The following is a 26512-nucleotide window of genomic DNA, read 5'->3' on the forward strand; positions in this document are numbered from 1 at the left end:
AAGAATAAAAATTTCTCAGCTAGATTCACTAGGGAAGTTTTACTTCTCTCAAGGATCTTTGAAATCTTGAACTTGAAAGAATCACAAGAATTGAAGCTTTTCTTGTTCTAACTATTCATCTTTATTCCCACACCATGCAAAGAAAAATCCAATTATTAAGCCCACAGTGGTAATACAATACAAAATCAGAGATTATGCAGAAAATAATTTTGGCAACTAAACATTCCAAAACCCAAGAGTTAGATATTTTTGTGCAGACACAGGAAATAAGCTTTGCAACTCTGTTCCTCTATGTATAAAGGAAGCTTATGGCTGTATATGAAGAAAAAGTGGAGAGCTCTGGCTGTCTTTTACGGGATATTTTAATTATATTTGGCCATTTTTATACTTTTTTTTTTGTATTTTTGGACACTAATTTCTCCCTACATATAAAATAACTTTAGAATTTCGGTATTATTGTATTAAAGAGCCTATCTTTGATAGCAAAGATAAACTCATTGAAAATTTCCGGTAGGCTTAATTACAGATACCTACTTATTTATTGTTCTTCCACCTTGATTTCAAATATCATTTAAGGGAATTCGTGTATTTTAACTTTTTAAAATTTTGTTTAATCTATTAAATCCTGATACATTTTTCTTTTAATACAGTATTACCAAGTTCAATGTGTTACTCTTATGTTTAAAATTTTTGTACATAAACATAAAGAAATGTTGATAGTCTTATGTACTTATGTGTATATTTTAATGTGTTTGGCAAAATGTATAAAATATATATGCTTTCTGAGATATCTTATATGTACCTTATATATCTCTACATAAGGAGAGGATATTGTGGCTGTGACATCTCTTGCCCCTCTATTGATTTTGAGGGCTGGTCAAATTTAGCTATCAAGTACCTCCTGGAGTCTAGTGATTATCCTAAAGTTGTTCAGCCAGTAAAACAATAAAACACAGTTGCCTTTTCCTCCTGTTTCTATAAATTGCTTTCTTTCATTTATAATATCTCCATGTGAATGTGTGTATTCATATTTTGAACTGCACATATAATTCCATCTGATGTTGATTTCTTTCTTACTAGAAATTGGAAAATCCTTAAGCCAAGTATGAAGGGAACATTCTGTAATTCTTCTTTTACACCTGCATGTGTTAGTGAGATTTTTCGTTGCTAAGAAAAGCAACTTAAAGATGAACAGAGATATTTTAGCTCATGGTTGCAGAGTTTACAGTCCAAGGTCAGCTGGCTTCCTTTCTTAGGACCAGTGGTGAGGCAGAAGCTCATAGTGGAGAGAGTGTCCAAGCGAGCTGGTCATCTCATGGTGGTCTGTTAGAAGAGACAGCAAGGAAGGGGCCCTGGAGAAGATATGCCTTCCACGGTACGTCTCCAGTGACCCACTCCTACAACTAGGTTTCTCCTCCTACATTTCCCACTACCTTCCTATGAAATACTCAGTCTATCAGTAATTGATCCAATTAGGAGATTAGGCCCCTTCATGAGCCAATCATTTCTCCAGATCCCCACATCTGGAACATTACTGCACTGGGGACCAAGCCTTCAATACATGAGCCTTTGGGGGATAATCTAGGTCCAAACCATAACACTACAATTTACTCCTATTTTTTAAATCCTGCATAAAAATACATACACACACACATGCACACACACATATATATTTCCACAGAAGTTACAAAGGAAAAGTTACATTTTAAAATATAAAGTGCTACAATTTTCTATCTAGCATTACTGAATTTCTCATTGATGTCCGTATATCCTTGTAGTTGGGATTCCTGTGTTGCAAGTTATTTGCTGCAAAGTCTGAACTTTCAAGAAGGATGTCTGCAGATCTGAGTGTGAGACCGAGGACTGGTGGACACATGTGCACATGGAGACCAGGTAAGCACACCACAAGAAGGCAGCAGAGGGCAGCTGAATCAGGAATTGGGAGCTTTTGCCAGAGGAAGCGCCCTCTTTCCTCCTGGTGGAGCGTGTGGATTTGAGTGAGTGAAGAGTTGTATATCTTGTTCCTCCTGGATAAAGATCACTAATCCATATACTGTAGCGATTCCATGTCAACATCATTCATTTGCTGTGATGCTGGGCTGTGTCCTGAAGTTATGCATTTAAAGAGCCTGGTCTGGGCAGGCAGTCTCTCAGCCACAAGCCAAGACACATACAAGTCCCTGGAACAAGGAGTGGGGGCTCCAGGCAATATGAAGGTGTGTTAGTGAAGGGGTGTGTTTTATTGCTGTGACCAAAGTATCTGATGAGAACAACTTAGAGGAGGAAAAGTTTATTTTGGCTCATGGTTTCAGAGGCTCAGTCTGGTGTCAGTAGAATACATCACTCTGGGCCTGAGGTAAGGCAGAATGATCATGGTGGAAGGGCCTGGCAGAGGAAAGCTACTCCATTCAGGCAGCCAGAAAGCATTGAAAAAGATGGAGGAGCCAGGGGACAAGAGGTAGTCTCCAAGGACATACCGCCAGCGACTTACTTCTTCTAGCCACACCCCTATAGTTGTCTACAGTCACCACCCAGTGTTGCATTCAATTTATTAATCTAGCAAATGGATTAATCCACTGATCAGGGTTCAGCTTTCACAATCTAATTATGTCACCGCTGAACATTCCTGCATTGCCTATCACATAAGTTTATTGGAGGGCAGCTCATATCCAGACCCATAATAGAAGGCATGTAGGGAGAAAGCCACCATCTCACCAGAGCGGAATTCAGTATATAGAGTTCACAGCTGTCAGCCTGATTTTCATTTGTAAATGACATTCCTTCTTTTGGAAAAGAAGTTATGAATTTTAAGAAAGGTTCTTTTTTGTTTGTTTTTGTTTGTAATTACCAAGTTTTCTATAATAAACATGTATTGAACTTCCTTCCACCTAGAAAATTTTACCTAAAAACATAAAATCACTAATGTAATATAATATCACTAATAAAATTCACTATCTATAACACTGCACTTGTTTTTAATAGATCATGCTTTTTAATTCATTCTGTCACTCTGTTGTTTTTTTTAAACATGGCAAGGTTTTCCTGCTTGATTAATTTAGTCTCATAGGTGAGTACATATCGTCACATTGAATTTTATAAACATTTGCAGTCTCTTACAGCCTTCCAAGGCTTGAGTCTATTTTATATTATAATTAAACAACTGATATTTTATGCAAAAATATAACAAAGAAAATATGTATGAATTTACGAAGTCAATAAAATAAGGTACATAAACATTTTTTGTCAGTTTACATTTGACAATTTATCTCATATTTGCTTCTAATAAAAAAATTTGCTACAGAAGGGACAAATAATTTCTGTTTTCAAATTTATTGTTTTAATTGACAAATACTGTATGCATATCAAAACTTGCTTTGACATATGTATGTATTATGGATTTGCTAAATCAAGTGGATTAACTTATGCATTGCTTCACATACTTATCTTTCTTATAGTGAAAATATGTAAGAATTCTGAGACATTTTTAAGTAGTTTATATGTGGAATCTTAAAAAGACAAAATCATAAAAGGGGAGAGTACAATGGTGGTTATCATGGGCTGGGGCTGCAGCAGTGGATGTGAAGGTAGAAACATGTGCATCAAAGGATATAAACTTTTGGTTAGATGCAAAGAGTGCATTCAGGAGATCCTTGTACAGCATAGGGCTATCATTAATACCATTCATTAGTACCATTAATACCATTAACATTTGATTATCATTAATACCATTCCAAGTACTGTGCACTTGAAAATTGCTAAGGGAGCAGAAAAATCATTCTTTGTATCACTATTTTTTTTTCTAATAAGCACATAGCAGCCCCAGCCACCCATTTATTTTAATGCCATATTTGTAGAATAAATGTAAACTCTCTAAACAAATTAATATTTCTTCAAAGGAGTATTGTATAAAAATTCAAATTCCATTCATTATAAATCTCCTGTTCTATTGTCATGTCAAAACTTTGATCCTAAAATATTAGAATGTGCAAGAGAGTAGGGAAAAAATGGTTACTTTGGAACCAAAGGGCTTGTAAAACCGGCTTGGCTCCAGGGGGACATGAGGGCATCTGCCAGGCGAGTCTGCCAAGCCCCTAGTGGCTGGCCCTGGAAGCAGGCCGTCTGTGACTTGTCCTCTGGACTTGCTCAGTCTGATGAGGCACACATTTGCTCACATTGCATTCAGGCATTTTCTTGGCCCTGTACCCAGGATAAACACAAACCAGAATAGGAAAGAATATATGACTACTGCTCTCAGCAAATCTAGAATGGAGGAGGGAAAAGGAAGGTACCAAATCTTGTCTTTTAACTGTGATGTGATGCTGAAAAATAATTGAATTCTAAAGTTTCTAAGTGATGTTTTCCTGTTGTTCACATCTTTCGAAGCTGATCGGGCACACCTTGGACTTGAATATCCTCCAAGTTTACACATGTAAGGAAATGATAGGAAATTAAGAACTCTAAAACACTAAAGAGATTAACTGTGATAATTTAAAAAATATGGAACTGAATACTTGTTGACATTTTCTGTAACTAAGGCATGTGAATGTGTGCAACTTGTCAACATGTGATTAACTTGTATTGTCAAAGCTTGAATTTTTTTCCATGGGAATATTATTTCATAAATTTGGATAATTAACTGAAAACATTTTAGTTTCTCACATTGTATAATTAATCTTCCACAAATTTTAATATTAGCTCCCAGTTCTACAAATGTTTATGTTTTATGTAATTTGAATAAATGTGCTAGCCATGTGCATGTTCACTCAACAGCTATTCATGCTCTACAATCCTTAGCATAAGAGGCACTGTCAGGTAGGACAGATGTTTTCATTCAAATTAGAATCATCTGAGGAGCTGTCATACCCCTGCTGTAAGCCCCAGACCAGACTAGTGTACTTGCAACTTTTAAACATGTAATCTTAAATGTAGCTTCTGCGTTTGTGCTGTCTAGAAATTCTCTTCTCAGAGGCAGGGAGGGCCTTGCCTGAGATCCCTGCAGAGACCAGCACTTGCTAGCAGGGAGGGGTAGGGAGAGCCACAGGGACCACAGAACCGCCTTGTGGTTCCTGGCCAAAGTCTGCATGGGAGGAAGCCACACAGGAATGTGGAGGCTGCTCAGCTGGAGGAAGATAAAGCGGAATCGAGATTTGACCTCCAATGCTTGACTCCTCTGACATAAACTCATCTTGGTGGTGCTATTCCCAAACAGTCCCCACAATTATTTTGCCTATTTCTGTGTTTATTGAGCATCTTGTAGGTGTCAGTATTGGAGCTGAGGTTGAGTCCCAACAGAACCAGTAGCTACTTCCTTCACATTCCAGAGAAATCCATTTCAACAGTTTCCTCTCTACTTTTCTTTATGAATAAAAGAGCACGTATGCCATTAAAGGGGATGCTTTGCTACTGACTTGCCAAGGGAATACCGAAGGAACATATTTAGAGACTAGCAGAGGGTCTGGCAGGTGGTGATGGAGACAAGAGTCTCTATATGCAGCAGTAGAAGCCTCTTCTCTGTGAAGCTCCAACGTTATACCAGGAAAAAAGGACCATGGATTAATCCAGGAAGGGGTGGGTTAGAGCATGCCCTTGATATTTTTGTGTCTGAATCTCCAAGTACAGGCACCAGTTTTTGTTGCAGATATATTAGTGAACCCTAGAGCACGCCCGATACATAGCAGTTACCTAATAATGTTTGGGTTGAATTAAGTGGAACTTACCCACTCACGCCAAACGTGAAGTCAAAGCTGACAGCCCTGAAGAAAAGACATGGTGCACGTGGCAAGTTTTTCTTGACTGGTTTGGAAAGGATGCATTGGAGAAATCAGCAGAAATGGTGCTGATGAGATGGGAGCCCAGAGTGTAGTGAAAGGTCCTGAGCATGGTACAGCTGCTGGGGTTTAATAGGATTTGTAGTGGTCCCAGGGTAGGAAATTTGCCTGCATCTCTTTTACTGCATGACTGATGGCCATGTGAGCAGGCAGTGACAGTGGAGTGCTGTGGGTTTTCCCTATGCTCTGGGAGCGCTGGTGGGGATGGGTAAGCTGCCAGAATTTCCGCTTTCATCCAGAACAATCTGCATTCTGATGACTGCATTCTTCTGGGCCTGTTATTAGCTTTTCCTCTTCAATTATTTACTAAGTGTATAAATACTTGTCAGAATATGGACATGTGTTCCTATGGTATTTAGAAACCAAATTCTCCAGTCCCTCATTATCTTAGGAACTTGTTCACAGAATTTGAACTCCAAATGCAAATGGAGATGTGGGAAATTGCTACTGTCCTCGAGGCATTGTGTTTTATGAGTGTGTCATGATTCTGAAGTGCAATATTTCATATCTTCAATAGAGAATTATTCAGCATGTTGTGGGAGAAGTTGGGGGTGCTGTGTTTCAACAGAAATTTATAAGACATTTTAATTATAAATGATAAGTATGATGAATTTGTTGAGTTTTTAAGGAAAAGTTAACACAATTTACATAGCTTTAAGATTTAACACTTTAAATTTTAAAATACATGCTAGCCACTTTTCATTAAATATGACACTTGCATTTTTATTTTATTTTTTTCACTGTACTGGGAATTGGACTTAGGGATGCTCTACCACTAAGCTATATCCCCAGCCCCTTTATATTTTATTTTGAAACTGGATTTTGCGAAGTTGCTAAAGCTGGCTGAACTTGTGATCCTTCTGCCTTGGCCTTCCGTGTCTCTGGGATGGTAGACGTGTGTCACCACATTGGTGATATTTGAGTTATTGTTGAGCTTTCAGTGTTTGACACTTACAATGCTATGGAGGAATAAGTGGACCAGATTAAAAAGGGTCATAGGGCAGAGAATTCAAGATATTGGCAATAAACAACTGAAGTCTGAATGAAGCAAGTAGTGCCATTTGTCATATAAATATTTTTGGGTGACAGCATCCATGGTGTCACCTGAAGAAGATAGGCCTGGAAACGAAGACATTTGGTCCTAACCTCGATTTCTCTGTGTGATGATGGAGAATCTCTTGCCTGGGTTTTCCTATTTGTGAAATTAGAATGATGTCAGACTTCTGGGAATGGAGTGAGGCTCAAGGAAAATAACGTATGTACTTTGAAATATCCCAGGCATAATACTAATTGTCAATCATAAGACTATCCTTTCTAAACAGCAGTGAGGGCAATGGACTTTTGAAAGGTATGTGGCGGTGGGCTCAGGGGTGCTGCTGTCTGGGCCAAAGGGCAGCCAGGACCACTGGTAGGTTCTGCTCTTGCTTGATGTCCCACTGTGACTTGGTCTGATCATTGACTGTCCCTCACTGCAGAACCAATGGACACATCTCTGCTGAAGTGTCCACAGAGCAAATCCAGAACAAAAGTTTCTCCCTTGAAAAATAAAGGAAACCAGGTGTAAGTGACTTAATCTCAACATGAATTTATCTACAACTTGGTCTCCAAACCCCAGGACTAGCAATTACAATTTAGAAATGTCTATTTACAATGCTAAAGAGTTGTTTTGTGGGTATTAGGGTCATCATTATCATCATCATCATCATCAATATTATTTTGCAATGTTATTGTCAATTGAACTTTGGATTTCACTCTTCTAGGTCTCATTCCATTTCTTCCCTTCAAACTTTTCAGTTCCTTTTGCAGGACACGGCCGAGGATCTGGCCTTTTCTTGGTATACCTTTGTAGAGTAGAGAATACTCCCAGGGAAAAAAATAATTAATAGGCCAAAATGAGAAGCAGTATATATGAAAAAGGAAATAGTTTATATATGACAGAGATCACCTATGGTATATTAGTGGTGAAAGGAGAGCTCTTTAGAATATGGATTTAGAAATAATTATTATTTATAACTTAAAAACAAGTGTTTGGGCCTAGCTCATATCACATGTAAAAATCAACTCCAACCACATTGAGAGGTTAACAAAACCTAAAGTACTGTTTTCACCATAAAACATGGTGAGTGTAGTTTATTATAACATAAGGTGACGACGGATTCCAGTCACCCTGATTTGGCCATTATGTAATGTGTATGTATATTGAAACATCACACTTGACACTATAAATATATACAATCATTATGTGTCAATTAAAAAAAACTAGCTCTGTGATATCAGAGACCATTTCTGTCTATTAAGGATCTGTATTCTCTACCATCACCAGTGTTCACCACACAGCAAAAGAATAGCAAATATTTTCTGAGTGAAAAAGAAAAAAGTTACAATGAGTGAATACCTTTTCTATATGGGAGGATTTCTTAACACAATAAAGCACCATATATTAAATATTAACTTTTAATAGTAGACTATATCAAATAAAAAGTGCTGTGTGTGTGTGTGTGTGTGTGTGTGTGTCTAATAAGTTTCCTCTTAAATCTTGTGGGAACATGGCTGACGTGCTGGGGTAGCACTGTCCCCCCTGCTCCCTGCTCTTTGAACCAGAAGGTCCCATGTAGAATACTGGATAAAGGACGAAACATGGCAGGGCCAATAAAAATGTGAAGAAAAACACTTTCATAATTTGAGAAATACTTTTGAGATCACAGTTGGTTGTTATTTCATGCTGATTTGATTAGCAAAATATGAAGAAGACTTGAATTAATATTTTAAATATTGGAGAAGATGTGCATCAAAAAAGCGAGAATTGTTAGAGTAAGTTTGCAACCATTTTATGTTGTAAATTTGCTATTTTAACAAGTTTAAATTTATGTTACAGAAATTTAACACTTGCATAGCTTAAAACCTAGCAACACTTAATTCATATTTATGTATATCTATGCTTACATGTATATTGTTTGCACTTGCATGCTTCCATGGTTGGTGAGTGAAGGCTTATGAGGTAGATATCCTTAGCAGTCTGTTTCACTATGGAAAGTGGCTGATATTATTCCTTTATTTGGGTGCACTGAAGACAGAGAAAAGAATGTGGATCAGGCATTAGAGAATCTGAGTGAGTACTATACTAATGTGGTTCATTTCAAGCTGGGCTTACTAAACTTTCTCATTGTTATCCCTCAGTCACCAAGGGCATAAGATAACTGATGATAGATTTTACATTTTTGTGATGGTCAAGTTAGATAGTGTATATTTTTACATGACATAAAAGTAAAGCAATGTACCAATATACCAAAACACATTTACTTAGCTACATATTAATTAATTAAATGCAAACATGAATCAGATATGTAGCTTATCCTCATACATATTTTTATGATTGTAATAAGATTTATACAGAAATAACTATGTAAGAAGACTAAAAGTCAGAAATGAAAGTAGACTTTAGCTCTCATGGACATGATTATAAAAAGCCAGTTGTTAATATTTGATTTTTTTTTATGTAGCAAACAAGAAAAATATTATTTACTCCTAATATGTATGCTTGCATTATAAAAACAGTTTCCCCTTAAAAAACTGATGGATTTTAGTAGGAATAACTATTGCTATTATCAAACAAATACTTATTTAATATCTTGTTATTGGAATAGCTTGCTAGATTTCTACTCTTAGTATTACTAGCAATATAGAACAATGTTAATAATATTTTAAATTACTTCAAACTATTTTCTCTTTCCTTGCATAGTGCTGATAATTTACAAAGGTTAGAATTGACTTATGTGTTGCTGTTGCTAATAGTGGAGATAGTGGACTCTTTGTGCTAGTTTTTCAATAGCACGTAGACAGGCGGTTTACTGGTATTGCTTGTTAAATCACAGTATCCCACCTTCCTTGTGGAGACTCTTTACAAGTAGTTGAGTTTTTAGTCTCAGATTGAATTTGCAATCAAAATCAGGGTCTCTGTGTGTGTGTGTGTGTTGCTGAATGGTGAAGGGAATGGGATTTTTAAAAGCAGAAGCAAGAGGAAAAAAACGGTCCTTGTAATTTCAGCAATCTTCTTTCAATGACTTGAATCTACTTCTCACTATCTATTTCTGGACCTATAAAAATCCCAGGGACTTTCACCTAGCAAAACCAGACAGCATGGGCAGATCAGATATGGTGATATAATTAAGAACATGTCCATAAAAATCAGCCAAGAACCAAATCATTATGTTTTTATATCTGTACCTTTAATTAATGAATTGATTGATTGATTTTATGTGGTGCTGAGGGTTGAACCCAGTGCCTCACACATGCTAGTTGAGTGCTGTACTGCTGAGCTACAACCCCAGCCCCATTATTATTTTTTTTATTCTTGGTAAAATTCCTCTTGAGGAATCTGGAGATTTTATAGAACTCTGAAAAATCCAACCCTTCCTTTCTTTTTGACAGATGGTTAAGGCTTCTTTCTCCTGTGTTAAATTTTAATTTAGGATCCCAGGTATTAGAATAATATTCAAATCTGGGGAGTACTCAAAGACTGCATCCTGTCATTTTAACTATCAGTTAAGTGTACAGGGCCACGTGTGAGGAGGAGCCTGTGGAGCCCGGGTACTGACCCTCCGCAGGAGCCTGGCTAGATCCTCTTGGCAGCATATGCTAATGGATTTAACATGTAGAAAAAAACGCTCTAGAAATCAGATATCTATTTCCGAGTTAAAAACAAAACTTTCACCAAAGAGTCGATCTGTATTAGTTTTCTTACCTATGATATTACAGAGTTATTTGTAACTATTATTATCCCCACAGAATTTACAAGGTGTTTTGAAATATTTTAAGGAATGTAGTACATGGATGTGAGAGAGTTTGATGAACATATTATTTTCCTGGTTTAAAAATGCCTCCAGATTACATTTTAGACTATCTTATTTTATACTCCAGTTGACATTCCTTTTTTTTTTTTTTTAGGAAATTAAATCATCCTTTAATTATCAGTTAAGATAGGAATGAAATAATTTCTTGGTACATATTGTATTGAGCAACTATCACTTAATAGCAAAAGAAAGGTTTGGTGAGAGCAGAGTAGAGTTAACGTATTTTTGAGAATAACAAATACAATGATGCAAAAAGTGAGGCAAAAATATCATTTATCTCACATGAAACATGATTATATCCTGACAATACCAGAAATTTGGTCAATAAATAAAAAATATTATAATGCCAATTTTGAAGGTAAGAGTCATAGATATAAAAATCAATAATAATTTTAATATTCTGTTAACATTAATAATTGATAAAATAATGATGATTAACTAGTAACAGAGGCATATCAAGAGAAGAAACTGGTATTGATATTTAAATTCAATATTGATAATAGATATTAGGAATTGAAGAGTCAACACATTTAACAATTTTTTTTTTTCCTGACAAATCAGGAATTGTGTATCTCAAGGTAGGCAGGTATCCTTTGAAAACTCAATAGTGTTTTATAACATCCTGCTGCTGGCAAAGAGGCACAGGTGAGGGTTTGTGTTCTAAAACTTACCTGTGAATCCCAACATTTTCACTGAGCCTCACAGAATTCTCTTTGATCCTGAGTATACACTTTCCTGTTTTTCATCCAGTATTTTCAGTTAATTTTCACACTTCTTTTAAGAGAGAGAGAGAGAGAGTTTTTTAATATTTATTTTTTTAGTTTTTGGCAGACATAACATCTTTGTAAGTGGTGCTGAGGATCCAACCCGGGTGGCACGCATGCCAGGTGAGCGCACTACTGCTTGAGCCACATTCCCAGCTCTTAATTTTCACTCTTGACCTCTATATACAGTTTTGCTTCTAAGCCTAGAGAATTACTCTGTGCCACATGTAAAATAAATTCACCAGAAAATATTCTTGAAAAATACTCAAGAACTATTCCAATTATTACTTGTTTTTATCTTGTTACTTCTTGATTGACCTTTTCTTAATTTTTAAAAAAATTTTTTTAAATTCTCTTTTGTCTATCTGTTTCACCGTGGGATCAACTACATAATGAATATGACATTCTTAATAAAATTAATGGCAGTGTTTTATTTAATCCAGAGAGATGATTTATTTAAAAAATGGATATGAAAATTTTGTACTGGAAAGTTGGAACAATGGCACCGTTCTCTCTTCCTCTGGCTGAATACATACAGTGCACTGGGAATTTTATTTAAAGCAAAAACAATACTCTGAAATGTGGAGAGAAGACGGCAGATGGAGACTCCAGAAACTGAAGACATGTGTCCTATTCTCCAGAGTTTTCTTCTTGCTAATACTTCCTGGATACTGGAGCTGAAGAAGCTATCCACCTATATAAACCAGCAAATACAGGAAAAACTCAAACCAAACCAACCCAACCCAACCCAACCAAAAGGCTTCCTCCAGCCAAATAATCGGGAAAAGAACAAACTGACTAGACGGGAATCTGAGACAACAACCTTCCTATTCCAGCCAGACAGCCCACAGAAACCGTCCTCGGCCCATGCTGGGAAAGGCTAAGTAAGGAGACCTCCTCACTTCTCGGGCTGAGAGGTGGTGGCCAATGTCATGTCAGGATGCTGCCAGAGAAGGCCAAGGAAGGAGCTGGAAACCAAATCACCACCAGCCGTCAATAAAGCCCCTCCCCATGGGGCTGTGAAGACTGTGGAGCAGCCTGAACTTCCACTCTGCCTAGGAGTTAAGGGAACCTGGGCTTCTCAGCAAAGCTCGGCCCTGAAGTGGGCAAGGACTGACCACTCCCTATAGGTATCAAGAAAAAAAAAAAAGGCAGAAACACACACTGATTGTTTTATTAGTCAAAACATGAAAATGAACATGAATGCATTTTAATAATAATGGTAGTTATTAAAAATGGGATTCTTTGAGTTAAGGAAAACTTTCCTGAAAAAATTTATTATGTTAAAACAATGGACTAACAAGGAATACATGAGTCTTGTAAAATATAACCAACATAACCAGCATAGACACGTGTATTAATAAAGCCGTAGGTCTTCAAAGAAAAGGGAAAAATCCCTTCATCACCCAGAAAAAAAGGTTCAAGGGAAGGAAAATTAGGTATATTTTGAACATCACTTCATGACTTTTATGCAAAATGGAGGAAAAAAAATGACTAATACGTATAACACTCAAAGAAAGAATATAAGATAAAAAACCTTAATTGTATCCTGCCAAATTATTGCCCATATGCAAATCTATGTGGACTTACCGAAAGGGAACATTGTTTTAAGTAGCCCTTCTGAAAGAACTTTGGAATCTAACACAGAAGAAAAGTCTAAGTTTACATTTTTCTGACTGTATGGCTGCTGCTTTCAAACTGTAATTTTGTTTACACTCAGTATTTTTAGACTGAAAGATGACTTCAATAATACCTACCCCACTGGATGGTGTGATAACTATATTAGATAGCAAATAACCTGCTTACACAGTTCCTAACATGATTTGCTCACCATTTTTTTTCTGGTGAGATAAATTGTCACTAAAAGAAAGAACAGAGACAGATGTATGCCTCAGCCTACGCTAGGAATTGTTTTTCAGTTGACTTTTCACTTTGCATTAATGTAATTCGTATTAGGTTAAAAACCTCAACAATGGTTCCCTGACAAATTTCTGACCTTCCCACCTATACAGTTCCACAGTTTTTGGCTTCCTTGTTAGCGCTGAGAGCTGACAGGATTGTGGAAATGTCTGCTGTTTTTCAGAGCTATAGTAGAGCAGGCCTACAGGTTTAGTTTTGATTACTGCCCTATATGAGTTTTCCTTTTTTTTTTTTTTTTTTCTTTTTTGCTCATGAGAGTAAAGCGTTCCTATAGGCCAATGGTTTCTGAAAATATCCATTGTAGGGCTGAGATAAAGCCCAAGTTTGCTGATTTCACAGGGTCTGGGATAGAAGCTGGAAAAGCTCAAACTCTGGGACTGTGGCCGATATACGACTAATGACCTGCGACACTTAAAGTGAGGAGAAACGGGAGCATCTGAAGTCAGGATGTGAGTCAAGCCAGTTTGGCTCAGCAAAGTCATCTGTAATGTCCAAATCTCACTTCTGCCATGACCAGCACAGCCAAACTAGTAGTTTCCAGTGAGGGGCGATGGAAGATTGGAAGAATTAAAGAGTCAACACATGCAGACCTTGAAGATAAAACAGCTGGGGTTGAGTAGAGTGCTGCTCTCTGATGGAGAAATGGGTCTAAAGAATTACTCCGGCAATCTTGATTATATATGTCTCTAAGATTGAAGACTATGTAAGCATTTTTCTTTGTATTCATGAAAGTTACAGAGTTAGCAACAGTATGCAGCTATTTCCTCAGACACATTCTACAGTTGCAGTGTGCAATGTTAGGAGCATTGTACAGCTCTCAAGAAAGTCCACTGTTTAAAGTTACTAATTCATGGGCAGATTCAGGAGCAGTGGAACTGGTGAACCATTGTGGTCATCTTAGCAAGGAAGTTCCTTCATTCCCAGGAGCTGCTGTGCCTGAGAAAAAAGGCTGAGGCTGATAAGACTTTAGCAAGGAGGACATCTCCATAGCAACCTGACATCCTATGCCTTTGCACAGAAACTTTCCCAGTCACCAAGTATGCCATAGCCATGAAGTCATCAGGGACCCCAATCTGACACTGGTCTCCAGGTCACTGTCACCACTCTCTACATACTTCTTTTTTTTTTTTTTTAATTATTATTCTAATTTGTTATACATGGTGACAGAATGCAATTCATTTCCTATTACACATACAGAGCACAACTTCTCAAGACTCTGATTGCACACAGCATTTTTACACCATTCTTGTCTTCATACATGTACTTAGGGAAAAGATGACCAACTCATTCCACGATCATTCCTACCCCCTTCCCACTTCCCTTCCTCTCCCTCCCCTTTGCCCTATCTAAAGTTCCTCCATTCCTCCCATGTTCCCCCTCATTGTCATTATGAGTCAGCATCCTCATATCAAAGAAAACATTTGGCCTTTGGTTTTGGGGGATTGACTTACTTCACTTAGCATTAGTGTCTCCAACTTATCCATTTACCTGCAAATGCCATGATTTTGTTCTCTTTTAATGCTGATTAATGTTCCATTGTGTGTGTGTATGTAATATATATATCAAAGTTTCCCTATTCATCTACTGAAGGGCATCTGGGTTGATTCCACAATTTAGCTATTGTGAATTATGCTGCTATAAACATTGATATGACTGTGTCCCTGAAGTATGCTGTTTTGAAATCCTTTGGGTATAGACTCAGGAGTGGGATAGCTGGGTCAAATGGTGGTTCCTTTTCCAATTTTTCAAGAAATCTTCATAATGCTTTCCAGATTGGCTGAATCAATTTGCAGTCCCACGAGCAATGTATGAGTGAGCCTTTCTCCCCACATGCTCACCAACACTTATTGTTGTTTGTATTCTTGTTAGCTGCCATTCTGACTGGAGTGAGATAAAATCTTGCAGTAGTTTTGCATTTCTTTAATTGCTAGAGATGCTGAGTTTTTTTTTCATATGTTTAGACAAAGGTACCAAAAAGGTACATTGGAGAACAGATAGTCTTTTCAACAAATAGTGCTGGGAAAACTGGATGTACTCTAAATAGACTTGAAAAGGAAATTTGTAAATTTAAAGAAATTAGAGGGGCATTTCTATAGAATGTGATAAGGATATGTAAATTAAGGGCCCTAAGGCAGGGAGATGAGAGGTTCTAATGTTAGTCAAATAAAATTAAAGAACAATAGAAGAGATTAAAAAATTAAAGAGAACTAGAGACTGGAAGAAGACAAATAATACCAATTCCCTCTGGTGGTCAGTGCAGTAGGACCAATGGACACGCTCAGCTCCAGTGTGATGTGGCAGGATGTTGCCCTAGGATTCATGTTCCCGTGCCCTGACTCAGATACAGAGAGGGGTACACTCCCCTGACTGCACCTTCTGAACCACGGTTTGTCAGATGGGGCTATCTGTTCTGTTCTATGTGTCCTGGAGAATGGAGGAATGATTAGACAAGTGATTAGTCGGACCCTCTGACATCAGGAGAAACTAGGGAAGCAGGTGGCATTCGCAGTCTGGGTTCTTGTCCACAGCAAAAGTGGGCATTTCTGACATACACATGGGTTCTGGCACCCAGAAGGTCACCTCTATCCTTTAGAAGATAGGGTGCTCACATGGAAAGCCATTCAAGGATGAGGTTTCCTACTGAGCTTCTCCTGGGACACATCCCTTATCCTTCTCCCCAGGAAGCTGGGGAAAGTGATTTATCCACACTGTCACTCCAGCTTCCAAGTCCCAACAGAAGCCTCTGGATCCGCTTCTCTCTCTGGTTTTCTTGTCTGAGACAGTCAATGTGACCTCCTCCTATTCATCCTCCCAAATTAGTTTCACTAACAGTGAAAAGTCAGCGTGTCCCTCTGGTCTCCTGTGGAGCCAAAGTTGCTTCTGCAGTGTTTCTCTCTAAATCAACCCACTAGCAACTTCCAGACCCCCTGGGTCTCTCACAGGCTGCGTTTCACAGCTCGCAAAAGAGTTTCTCAAAATCTCAATACATACAAAGAAGCCTATTTTTCTTTCTGTTGATGTATGATGAGAAATTTGACTTCAGAATCTTGGCAATGTCCCACATAAACAAATGCTTGTTTCAGTAACTCTAGTCACTCATCCAAAGACAAAGGGACCCCTGGTTGGTGACTATATAGAATTCTTAATTTCAAGACCTGTAGAAGTTGAATCTGTGTTCCTCTGCCACCTGCAAGGCTGGCAGCCTGTTTCGACAGCATAGTCTCAAAGTTTAGCTCAGTAACCTGTTTGTCCACAGACTTTGCTAAAAAGCAGTGGTAACTGGGACTCTTTCCAGATGGCATCTTAGGGCAGATGCATTCACCCTCATCTGCTGACAACCCATCCACCTGGAACCCCTCACTTAGCATTACCCTTGTCCTTGATCACCACCTCCCTCCACACATCTCCCCCTGGTGTAACTTGTGGCCTTGATGGTGCACACAGTGGCAAGAAAACCCTGGTCTCTTGCCTAACATGGGGAAACTCTGGCATAGTAATTCAACCCCTGAGCCTTCTACAAAGGCATGCCAAGCCTCCATTGTGATTGCAATGCAAGGTAGCTTCTTTGGCTTCCCACTACTCCTGCTCTCACTCCGCCACTGACACATCCCACAAAACACACCTACCTCCGGAAAACCTTTGACGTAGAATTCTCCGTCTCGGTGTTTATTTCCCAGGAGCTGATTCTAAGATGATTGGTATCAGAAGTGGTCCTAAGTGGAAGAATCAAAAAATAGGAGAATGGCAAAGATTACTTTGCCATTTCTAGTACATCATTGGTGGTAGAAGAAATATTGAGAGTCCACAGCTTGCTGTTACAGGAAAAGCTGTTAGATTACCCCAGTGGTGAATTTGATGGAGAAACAGAGGGGGTGGGTGTAGTGGCTACTGTCATAGCTCTAGCACTGGAAAAGTATGAGACAAATGGCACCTTAAAGATTATGGAGTCAGGAGGCAGATGCTGAGCACCACCGGCTTTTTGTTATAGAATATGACAGGCTGGGTGATTGACAACAATTGAAGACAATCTGTAAGAGCCAGAGGACTTTCCTAATGACACTTACTGAAATGCTAACTCTGTAGCCAGAGAGAAGACATAGCAGAGAAAATGTCCAGGATCTAATTGTGAGAGCAGGCCTGTGTTAACTCCTTCCATCTCTCAGATGGCACCTGGGCCATAGGAATACTCTACAGAGCATTTTATGGTGTCTTTATGTCAGTGGTACAGTGTTTAGTTAACCTGATTGCATAGGCAAGAAGTGGCACCTATGTAGAAGCCCTTGATACCTGTATTCTTTTTTTTTTTTTTTTGGTGGTGCTGGGGATTGAACCCAGGGCCTTGTGCATGTGAGGCAAGCACTCTACCAACTGAGCCAGATCCCTAGCCCTTGATACTTGTATTCTACAGGATAGGAAATAAGTACAATGGAAATGCCAGTCACTCTGGTAAAGATCTAGTAGGTTTAAGATATGTTTGGACTTTCCTTCCCAGGTAACAGCAGAATATTGAAGCTCACATTACTGGAGACTAAAAAATGGAGCACAGAGCAAGGCTAACCAATTTGGGTTTAAGCTGCCACACATTTGGTGTATATAGACATTCTGCTCTAACTTTCCTGATGGGTGCATACAGGTACCTCAGTTTGACTGTGTCAAGAGTGGCAAGGTACACCTCTTATTCCAAAGTTGAGGTTGGTTAAACTTCAACTCCAGCTGGTTACTCTTCAAGGAATTGTCTTGAATTTGCTAACTCTTCTAACCTCAGGTAGTTCTCGGTACTTTATCTGAAATATCCAAATATAGATACATTGTCAGCTCAAGAATTTGGTGCTACTGAGGAGTGAAATGATGTGGAGCCATTGTAACTAGGTAGTAAATGGAGTTCTGTTGAACTGGTGATTGCATCTGATCTTTGTGAAGGTTCAACATGCATACATTTAAATAAGGAAAAATGGTACAAGGCAGAGAAAAAAGAATACCAGTAATTCACCTAGGAAGCCCATAGTAATGCTAGGGATTGCAGGAGAACTCTGATTTCAATATAAAGGTCTGCAAGTCTTTGCACATCACATGCCTGCTATTGATGAAGGAAGCCATTTTGGGGTACAACAATGAGATTTAGGGTTAAGCAATTTAGAAGCTTTAGTTTAAATACATAAAACATCAAGCTTGTTCATCACTGGAACCTACATGAAGGAATGCTAATATAATTTCTAAATTTTACAAGATTATGTTCTTTATTTTCAGTCACATTTACATAATAAAATATAGCAACCAAGACACAATTGCCTCCAAATAAGAAATAAGGTGATTTTTCTCCTAAAGGTGATGTATAATTTTGTTCTTTTGTTCACAGGCTTTTTGACAAATGACATTGATTGATTAGCTCGCTGAGAGCCCTGAGAGTGGATTGCATAAGGCTGTCATATGTGTTAATTAATCAGCATGATGTAAACATATGAAAATAGAAGAGACATTTTATGAGAAAGAATTCAGTGGTGACCAAGACTTTAGCTTTAACAAATATGGTTTTCCTTGAATTTTGATATTTTTCTGTGTTGGTGACATCAACATTATTTTTGTTGTCTGTTTTTTATTGAGATGACTTATTTTATCTGTGGGAGATAATGGCTTGTAGGAAAACCAGTTTATTGGAAAAAATGTTTCAAATTGATGGATATGACAGTCTTTAAAAGCAGACTGAGAGAATAATCAACTGAGTTGCACCTTATGGAATTTGATATGTAAAACAAATATAACCTGTGGACTTAGTGTTTTCACTTACTTCTTATTCATTATATCTGAAGTAAGTTTTTCCTTCTCCAGTGATCTCTTAGGTTTAACCATATTCATGCTCCTGAATGCTCATATTGACATTTCCAGAACTTATTCAGTGTGTTATCATGAGTTCTAGTTATAAATTTTGCACAAGAAAATCATCATGCACAAATTATTTACACACTTAAATGATATTTTCAAATCCATTTGTTTTATTTAAGTCCAAATTTTCCATTTTTAATGTATTTTGTTCATCATTTAAAAAATGTGTTATAAATCAGACTGTATTCTTTATCTTAATTCAACTCAAAAGACATATAATTGCTTTTCTTTCTCTTTTTAAATATATATAAAAGAATTATTGTGATAATTTTGAAATGCATCCATTTTAAAGCCAATAAAATTGTGAATTTCCATGATCAACTTTGAAATAGATGATGCACTTTCATAAAATATTCCAGATTTCAGAAGTTCCAAATGGATGAATAATGAGAAATGGACACTTCTGTCAATGTATGGTGAAAATATGCTTGTATGTTTGCTTCCTTGTTTGTTATTAACTTTCCCATTTTAGGAAAGATTTAAGGCATGTTGACCTAGTTGTTTGCTACTTTTTAGGGGGTATTTTGAACTTCTCCCAAAGTAATTTACTATAACCAACTGGAATAAATATTTCAGATGGTGCAAATGCGTCACATTGAGAAGTTAAATTAATTATATTCATTTGGTGTCCTTTTATAACTTTCCTCCTTTTTCTTTCTCCTCTTTTCCTTCCTTTCTGCCTCCATTCCCACTCACACCTTCCCTCCTTCCTCCCTCTCTCCCTCCCTTCCTCCCTTCTTCCATGTCCTCTGATAAGGGAAATGGTGTTTGGTTTCCTCAAATTCCCAGGAGTAAAGTCTGGGCCCTTGTCTATTTTTCATGTCAGGGGAAGACTTCTTATGACTCTTGAGGGTGAGGGAAATGGAGTTCACGGAGGAAACACAACTCGGGAGTTTTTTGTTTTTTAATCTTATATGTCAACAGAAGGACTTTTATTGGTTGAGGTGTTACTCCAGACTTCTCCTGCACAGATTTTTCTTTTTTTTTTTTATGGGGCAGGGTGGGGCAGGGTACCAGGGATTGAACTCGGGGCCACTCAACCACTGAGCCACATCCCCAGAGACAGGGTCTCACTGAGTTGCTTAGTGCCACACCATTGCTAAGGATGGCTTTGAACTCATGATCCTCCTGTCTCAGCCTCAGAGCTGTTGGGATTACAGGTGAGTGTCACTGCACCCAGATACATCTTTCTTTGAAAAAGTGTGCTCTTTGGGAGACAGACCTTGGTTGACACAATGGATTGTCCTGGGCCACTTTAGCTATGGAGCAACATTTTCCAAAATTCCTTTCTCTCCATGAAACTGGATTAACACATTCCAGGCTTTTATTTTTTGAATTTTAATTTGTTATGTGTAACAGCAGACTGCATTACAATTTACATTACACATATAGAGTACAATTTTTCATATCTCTGGTTGTACATAAAGTAGGGTCACATCCTTTGTGTCTTTATATATGCTTAGGATAATGATGACCATCACATTCTACTGTCTTTCCTATCCCTATTCCCCCTTCCTTCACCTCCCTCTGCTTTCCCCCTTTGCCCTATCTAGAGTTCATTTAATCCTCCCATCCTCCGCCCGGGCACATATTATGAATCGGCATCCTTAAATCAGAGAAATCATTCAACATTTGGTTAGAATTGGCTAATTTCACTTAGCACTATATTCTCCAGCTCCATCAATTTACCTGCAAATGCCATGATTTTATTCTTTTTAAATGCTGAGTAATGTTCCATTTTGTATATACCACATTTTCTTTATTCATTCATCTAGTGAAGGACATCTAGGTTGGTTCCACAGTTTAGCTGCTGTGAATGGTGCTAATATAAACATTGATGTGGCTGTGTTCCTGTAGTATGCTGTTTTTAAGTCCTTTGGATATAGTGTCTGTTCGGATTCTTGGCTCATTTATTGATTGGGTTATTTGTTTTTTGATGTTAAGATTTTTGAATTCTTTATATATCCTAGAGTTTAGTGCTCTATCTGATGTGTGTGTGGTAAGAATTTGTTCCCAATTAGTAGGCTCTCTATTAACCTGAATTTTTTCTTTTGCTGAAAAGAAAATTTTTAGTTTGAATCCTTCCCATGTATTCATTCTTGATTTTAATTCTTGCACTATAGGAATCTTATAAAGGAAGTTGGTGCCTATTCCAACATGATGGATATTTGGACCTACTTTTTCTTCTAAAAGACTTGGTGTCTCTGGTTTAATTCCTAGGTCCTTGATCCACTTTGAGTTGAATTTTGTGCCTGGTGAGGGAGAGGGTTTTAATGTCATTTTATTGCATATGGATTTCCAATTTTCCCAGTACCATTTGTTGAAGAGGCTATCTTTTCTCCAATATGCATTTTTGGCACCTTTGTAAAATGTAAGATAACTGTAATTATGTGGGTTAGGCTCTGTGTCCTCTTTTCTGTACCCTTGGTCTACAAGTCTATTTTGGTGCCAATACCATTTTTACTATTGGTCTGTAGTATAGTTTAAGGTCTGGTATAGTGATGCCACTTCTTGCTAAGTATTGCTTTAGCTATTCTGAGTCTCTTATTTTTTTCCAGATGAATTTCATGACTTTTTTTTTTCTATTTCTATGAAAAATGTCTTTGGGATTTTGATTAGAATTGCATTAAATCTGTTTCATAGTGTGGTCATTTTGACAATATTAATTCTGCCTATCCAAGAACAAGGTAGATCTTTCTATTTCCTAAGATCTTCTTTGATTTTTTTCTTTAGCATTCTCTAGTTTTCATTGTAGAAGTCTTTCACCTCTTTTGTTGATTCCCAACTATTTTATTTTTTTGATGCTATTGTAAATGGGATAGCTTCCTTGTTTCCCTTTTAGAGAATTTGTCACTGATATACTGAAATACCTTTGATTTATGAATGTTGATTTTGTATCCTGCTACTTTGCTAAACTCATTTACTAGTTCTAGGAGTTTTCTGGTGAAATCTTTTGTGTCTTCTAGGTGTAGAATCATATAGTTGGCAAATAGTGCTGATTTGATTTCTTCTTTGCTTATGTGTATCCCTTCAGTTTTTTCCATCTGTCTAATTGCTCTGGCCAGTTTTTCAAGAACTATGCTATATAGAAGTGGTGAAAGAGGACATCCCTGTCTTGTTTCAGGGAATGCCTTAAATTTTTCTTCATTTGGAATGATGTTGGCCTGGGGGATTAGCATAGATAGCTTTTACAAGGTTTAGATATATTTCTGTTATCCCTAGTTTTTCTATTGTTTCTATCATGCTTTATTTTGTCAAATGCTTTTTTTTTTGCATCTATTTAGATGATCCTATGATTCTTATCTTTCAGTCTACTGATGCCATGAATTACATTTATTGTTTTCTGTATGTTGAGCCAACCTTGCATCCCTGGAATGGATCCCACTTGATCGTGGTGCACTATCTTTTTAATATGTTTTGTATTCAATTTGCCAGAATTTTATTGAGAATTTTTGCACCTGTGTTCATTAGAGATATTGGTTTGAAGTTTTCTTTTTTCTTTGTTTTTTGATGTGTTTTTGCCTGGTTTTGGGATTAGGATGATATTGGCCTCATAGAATGAGTTAGGAAATGCTCCCTCTATTTCCATTTCCTGAAATAAATTGAAGAGTATTGGTATTAGTTCTTCTTTAAAGGTCTTGCAGAACTCGGCTTTGCAGCCATCCAGTCCTGGGCTTTTCTTGGTTGGTAGGCTTCTGCGCTGTCTTCTATTTTATCACTTGAAATTGATCTGCTTAAATTGTATGTATCATCGTGACTCATTTTGGACAATTCATATGACTCTACAAATTTGTTGATGCCTTCAATATTTTCTATTTTATTGGAATACAAGTTTTCAAAATAATAATTATCTTCTGTATTTCTGTAGTGTCTGTTGTGATATTTCCTTTTTCATCATGGATATTAGTAATTTGAGTTTTCTCTCTTTCTCTTTGTTAGCATGGCTAAGGGTCTGTCAATTTTATTTATTTTTTTCAAAGAACCAACTTTTTGTTTGGTCAATTTTTTTCAATTTTGACCACACAGTAAAGATGTAAGAAACCATGAACAGAATATCCAAGAATTATGGGACAGCTTCAAAAGACCAAATCTAAGAGTTATTGGGATAGAGGAAGGCACAGAGTTTCAAACCAAAGGAATGCACAATTTCTTCAATGAGATAATATAAGAAAAGTTCCCAAGCATGAAGAAAACCAAATATAAGAGGCTTAAAGGACACCAGATATACAAAATTACAACAGATCTACACCAAGGCCCATTATAATGAAAATTCCTAGCGTGCAGAATAAGAGTACAATCTTAAAAGCCACAAGAGTGGAATCAGATCACATATAGGGGGAGACTAATTTATATCTCAGCAAATTTTCAACCCAGAACTTCAAAGCCAGGAGATCATGGAACAATATATACCAAGCTCTGAAACAAATATATGCCAACCAAGAATCTTATATCCAGCAAAATTAAGCTTTAGATTTGATGATGAAATAAAAATCTTCCATGATAAACAAAAGTTAAAAGAATTTACAGCTAGAAAGCCTGCACTACAGAACATCCTTAGCAAAATATTCCATGAAGAGAAAGTAAAAAACAGTGATGAAAATCAGCAGAGGGAGGTATTACACTAAAGGAAAAACTAATCAGAGGAGGAACGAAGTCAATTAAATACTAAAATAAACAAAAATGGCTGGGAAAACAAATCATGTCTCAATAATAACCCTGAATGTTAATGGCCTAAACTCGCCAATCAAAAGACATAGACTAGCAGATTGAACCAAACAACAACAACAACATGCTGCCTCCAAGAGCTCATCTCATAAGAAAAGATATCCACAGACTGAAGGTGAGGGTTGCGAAAAATCATACCACTCACATGGTCTGTGGAAGCAAGCAGGGGTTTCCAACCTCATATCAAATAAAGTAGACTTCAAGTTAATCAAAAGGAATAAAGAAGGACACCACATACTGCTCAGGGAACCATACACCAACAAAACTTGACAATTATAAATGTCCCAAACAATGGAGCATCTACATTCATCAAACTTTTCTCAAGTTCAAGAGTCAAATAGATGACAACACAATAATTCTGGGTGACTTTAACACACCTCTTTTACCTCTGGATGGATCTTGCAAACAAAAGCTGAACAAAGAAACTATAGAGCTCAATAATACAATCAATAACACGATCAATAACTTAGACTTAACTGACATATATAGAATATTTCGTTGTTCAAGGAGTGAATACACTTTCTTCTCAGCAGCACATGGATCCTTGTATAAAATAGACCATATACTATGCCACAAAGCAACTCTGAGCAAATATAAAAAAGTAGAGATACGACCCAGCATTCTATCAGGTCATAAAGAAATGAAATTAGAAATCAATGATAAAATAAGACATAAAAGCTACTCTAACACCTGGAGACTAAATATTATGCTACTGAATGAACAATGGGTTGCAGAAGACCATCAAGGATGAGATTAAAACGTTTTTAGAGATGAAAACACAGATACAATGTATTGAAATCTCTGAGAGACTAGGAAGGGAGTTTTAAGAGGAAAGTTTATTGCATGGAGTTCATTCCTTAAAAGAAGAAAAAGTTAACAAATAAGTGACTTACCATTACATCTGAAAACCCTAGAAAAAGAAGAACAAATCAACACCCAAAGCAGCAGAAGACGGGAAATAATTAAAATCCAGGCTCTGGTTGTCCATCTCTTCATGAGACCTGGGAGAAGCCAAGGCCCTCTTTTGTTTTTTTGCTGATGCTGGAGGCAGGGGCTATTCCTGCTGCTACTGCGACTGCTGCTACTGTCACTTGCATTTGTCACTGGCTGTCTTGTGGCTTCCAAGTTCTTACAGACACCCGTTTAGCCTGTCTGATGGACGGGAGGGAATGACAACCTTCCATGGGTCCTTCTGGTTTCCAGCAACACTTCAGTTTGCATTAGAGAAAAAGTGAAAACTTATCACATAAAAGTTTGAACATACAGAGAAGCAATAAAAAATTCATGATCCCACGGCCTCCTTAAACTTCTTTAATAGTTTTGTGTCTATTCTTTTGTCAATTATATATGTACACATATATTTACCCTTGTTTAATTATATAACAAAATAGGAGACTGCAAAAAGTGTATATTTACATATTAAATGTATATACTAAATATAATATAAAATAAAGATAAATATGAGATTATATACAATTACGAATATGTTTGACATTTTAAAAATGACTTTGGAGTTATATTGAATACACAGATTTTTTATTTGAATTTTTCTTATTGCAACTTATTAGCTTTTCCTCAATTACTTGAATACTCTTGAGAGCATTTTTTTTTCTCCTTTCTTTTTGGTGGATCAGAAAAAAATATATCATCTTGATAACTTCACAATTATTGCTTATAAAATCAAGCAGTTGTTTAGGATCATATAAATTTGAGAAAATATCAAAGGTCCTTTGCATAGAAAGATGTCAAAGCACTTTGTGATTTCTTTTGCAGGGATTATTGTAAATTCTCTTCTTTCAAGCTTCATATTATGATTCACTATAACCACTGTGCTTTACATTAGGTCACCATAAGTTATTCATCTTAAAACTGCAAGTTTTTCTAAAAAGTAGTGTATTATAATTATATATATAAATCTGTATTCATTGTGATATATTTGTATATGGACATAGCATACTTTGGTAATTTGGCTCCCCAGCTGAGTAAGCAAGGATGAAATTTTTCCAAGTATATCATGTGCAAGTGCAAAATGGCCTAATGAATCCCCAATATTATGTAAATTATAATGCACCAATAAAAAAAACTTGGGGTTTCTACTATTTGCCCAACATGGAAAATAATTTTTTAATAATTATATTCTGTCAAATACTTTATTTACCATTTAGTAGATATTCATGTTCTTCCTTTTTTTATGTTTTAAGTAAGAATGCACTAGGAAACTTTATTCATAAAATTTTGTGTATATCTGTGTTTATTTTCTGAGCATAACAGCCAGCATTGGGAATACTTCTCAAATGGACATTTTTTGTTTGCTTTTGTGGTAACTGAGCCCAGGGTACTCTATCACTGAGCTACATCATTCTAAGCCCTTTTTATTTTGAGACATGTTTTCTCTAAATCCCCTAGTCTGGCCTTGAACTTGCATTTCTCCTGCCTCAGCCTCCCCAGTTGTTAGAATCATAAAGGTGTACCACTGTACCTGGCAAATGAAAATATACGTGTGTGTGTGTGTGTGTGTATAAAATACAGTTGATTCTTAAGTCTA

The 26512-nt window shown here is 37.0% G+C and overlaps 1 protein-coding gene across 1 annotated transcript in view; it reads left to right on the forward strand.

The window, feature by feature from the left end:
• The window catches only part of LOC143383014 (uncharacterized), a 79548-nt gene that overhangs the window by 42779 nt on the left and 10257 nt on the right, over positions 1-26512 (forward strand). Inside the window, exon 2 of the mRNA XM_076837383.2 lies at positions 1779-1893. Coding sequence (XP_076693498.1) covers positions 1883-1893 — 11 coding nt within the window. The 5' untranslated portion in view covers positions 1779-1882. The remainder of the gene's footprint in view (positions 1-1778; positions 1894-26512) is intronic.

The sequence above is a fragment of the Callospermophilus lateralis genome, chromosome 17 (genome assembly GCF_048772815.1).
Source record: "Callospermophilus lateralis isolate mCalLat2 chromosome 17, mCalLat2.hap1, whole genome shotgun sequence".
Lineage (NCBI taxonomy): Eukaryota > Metazoa > Chordata > Mammalia > Rodentia > Sciuridae > Callospermophilus > Callospermophilus lateralis.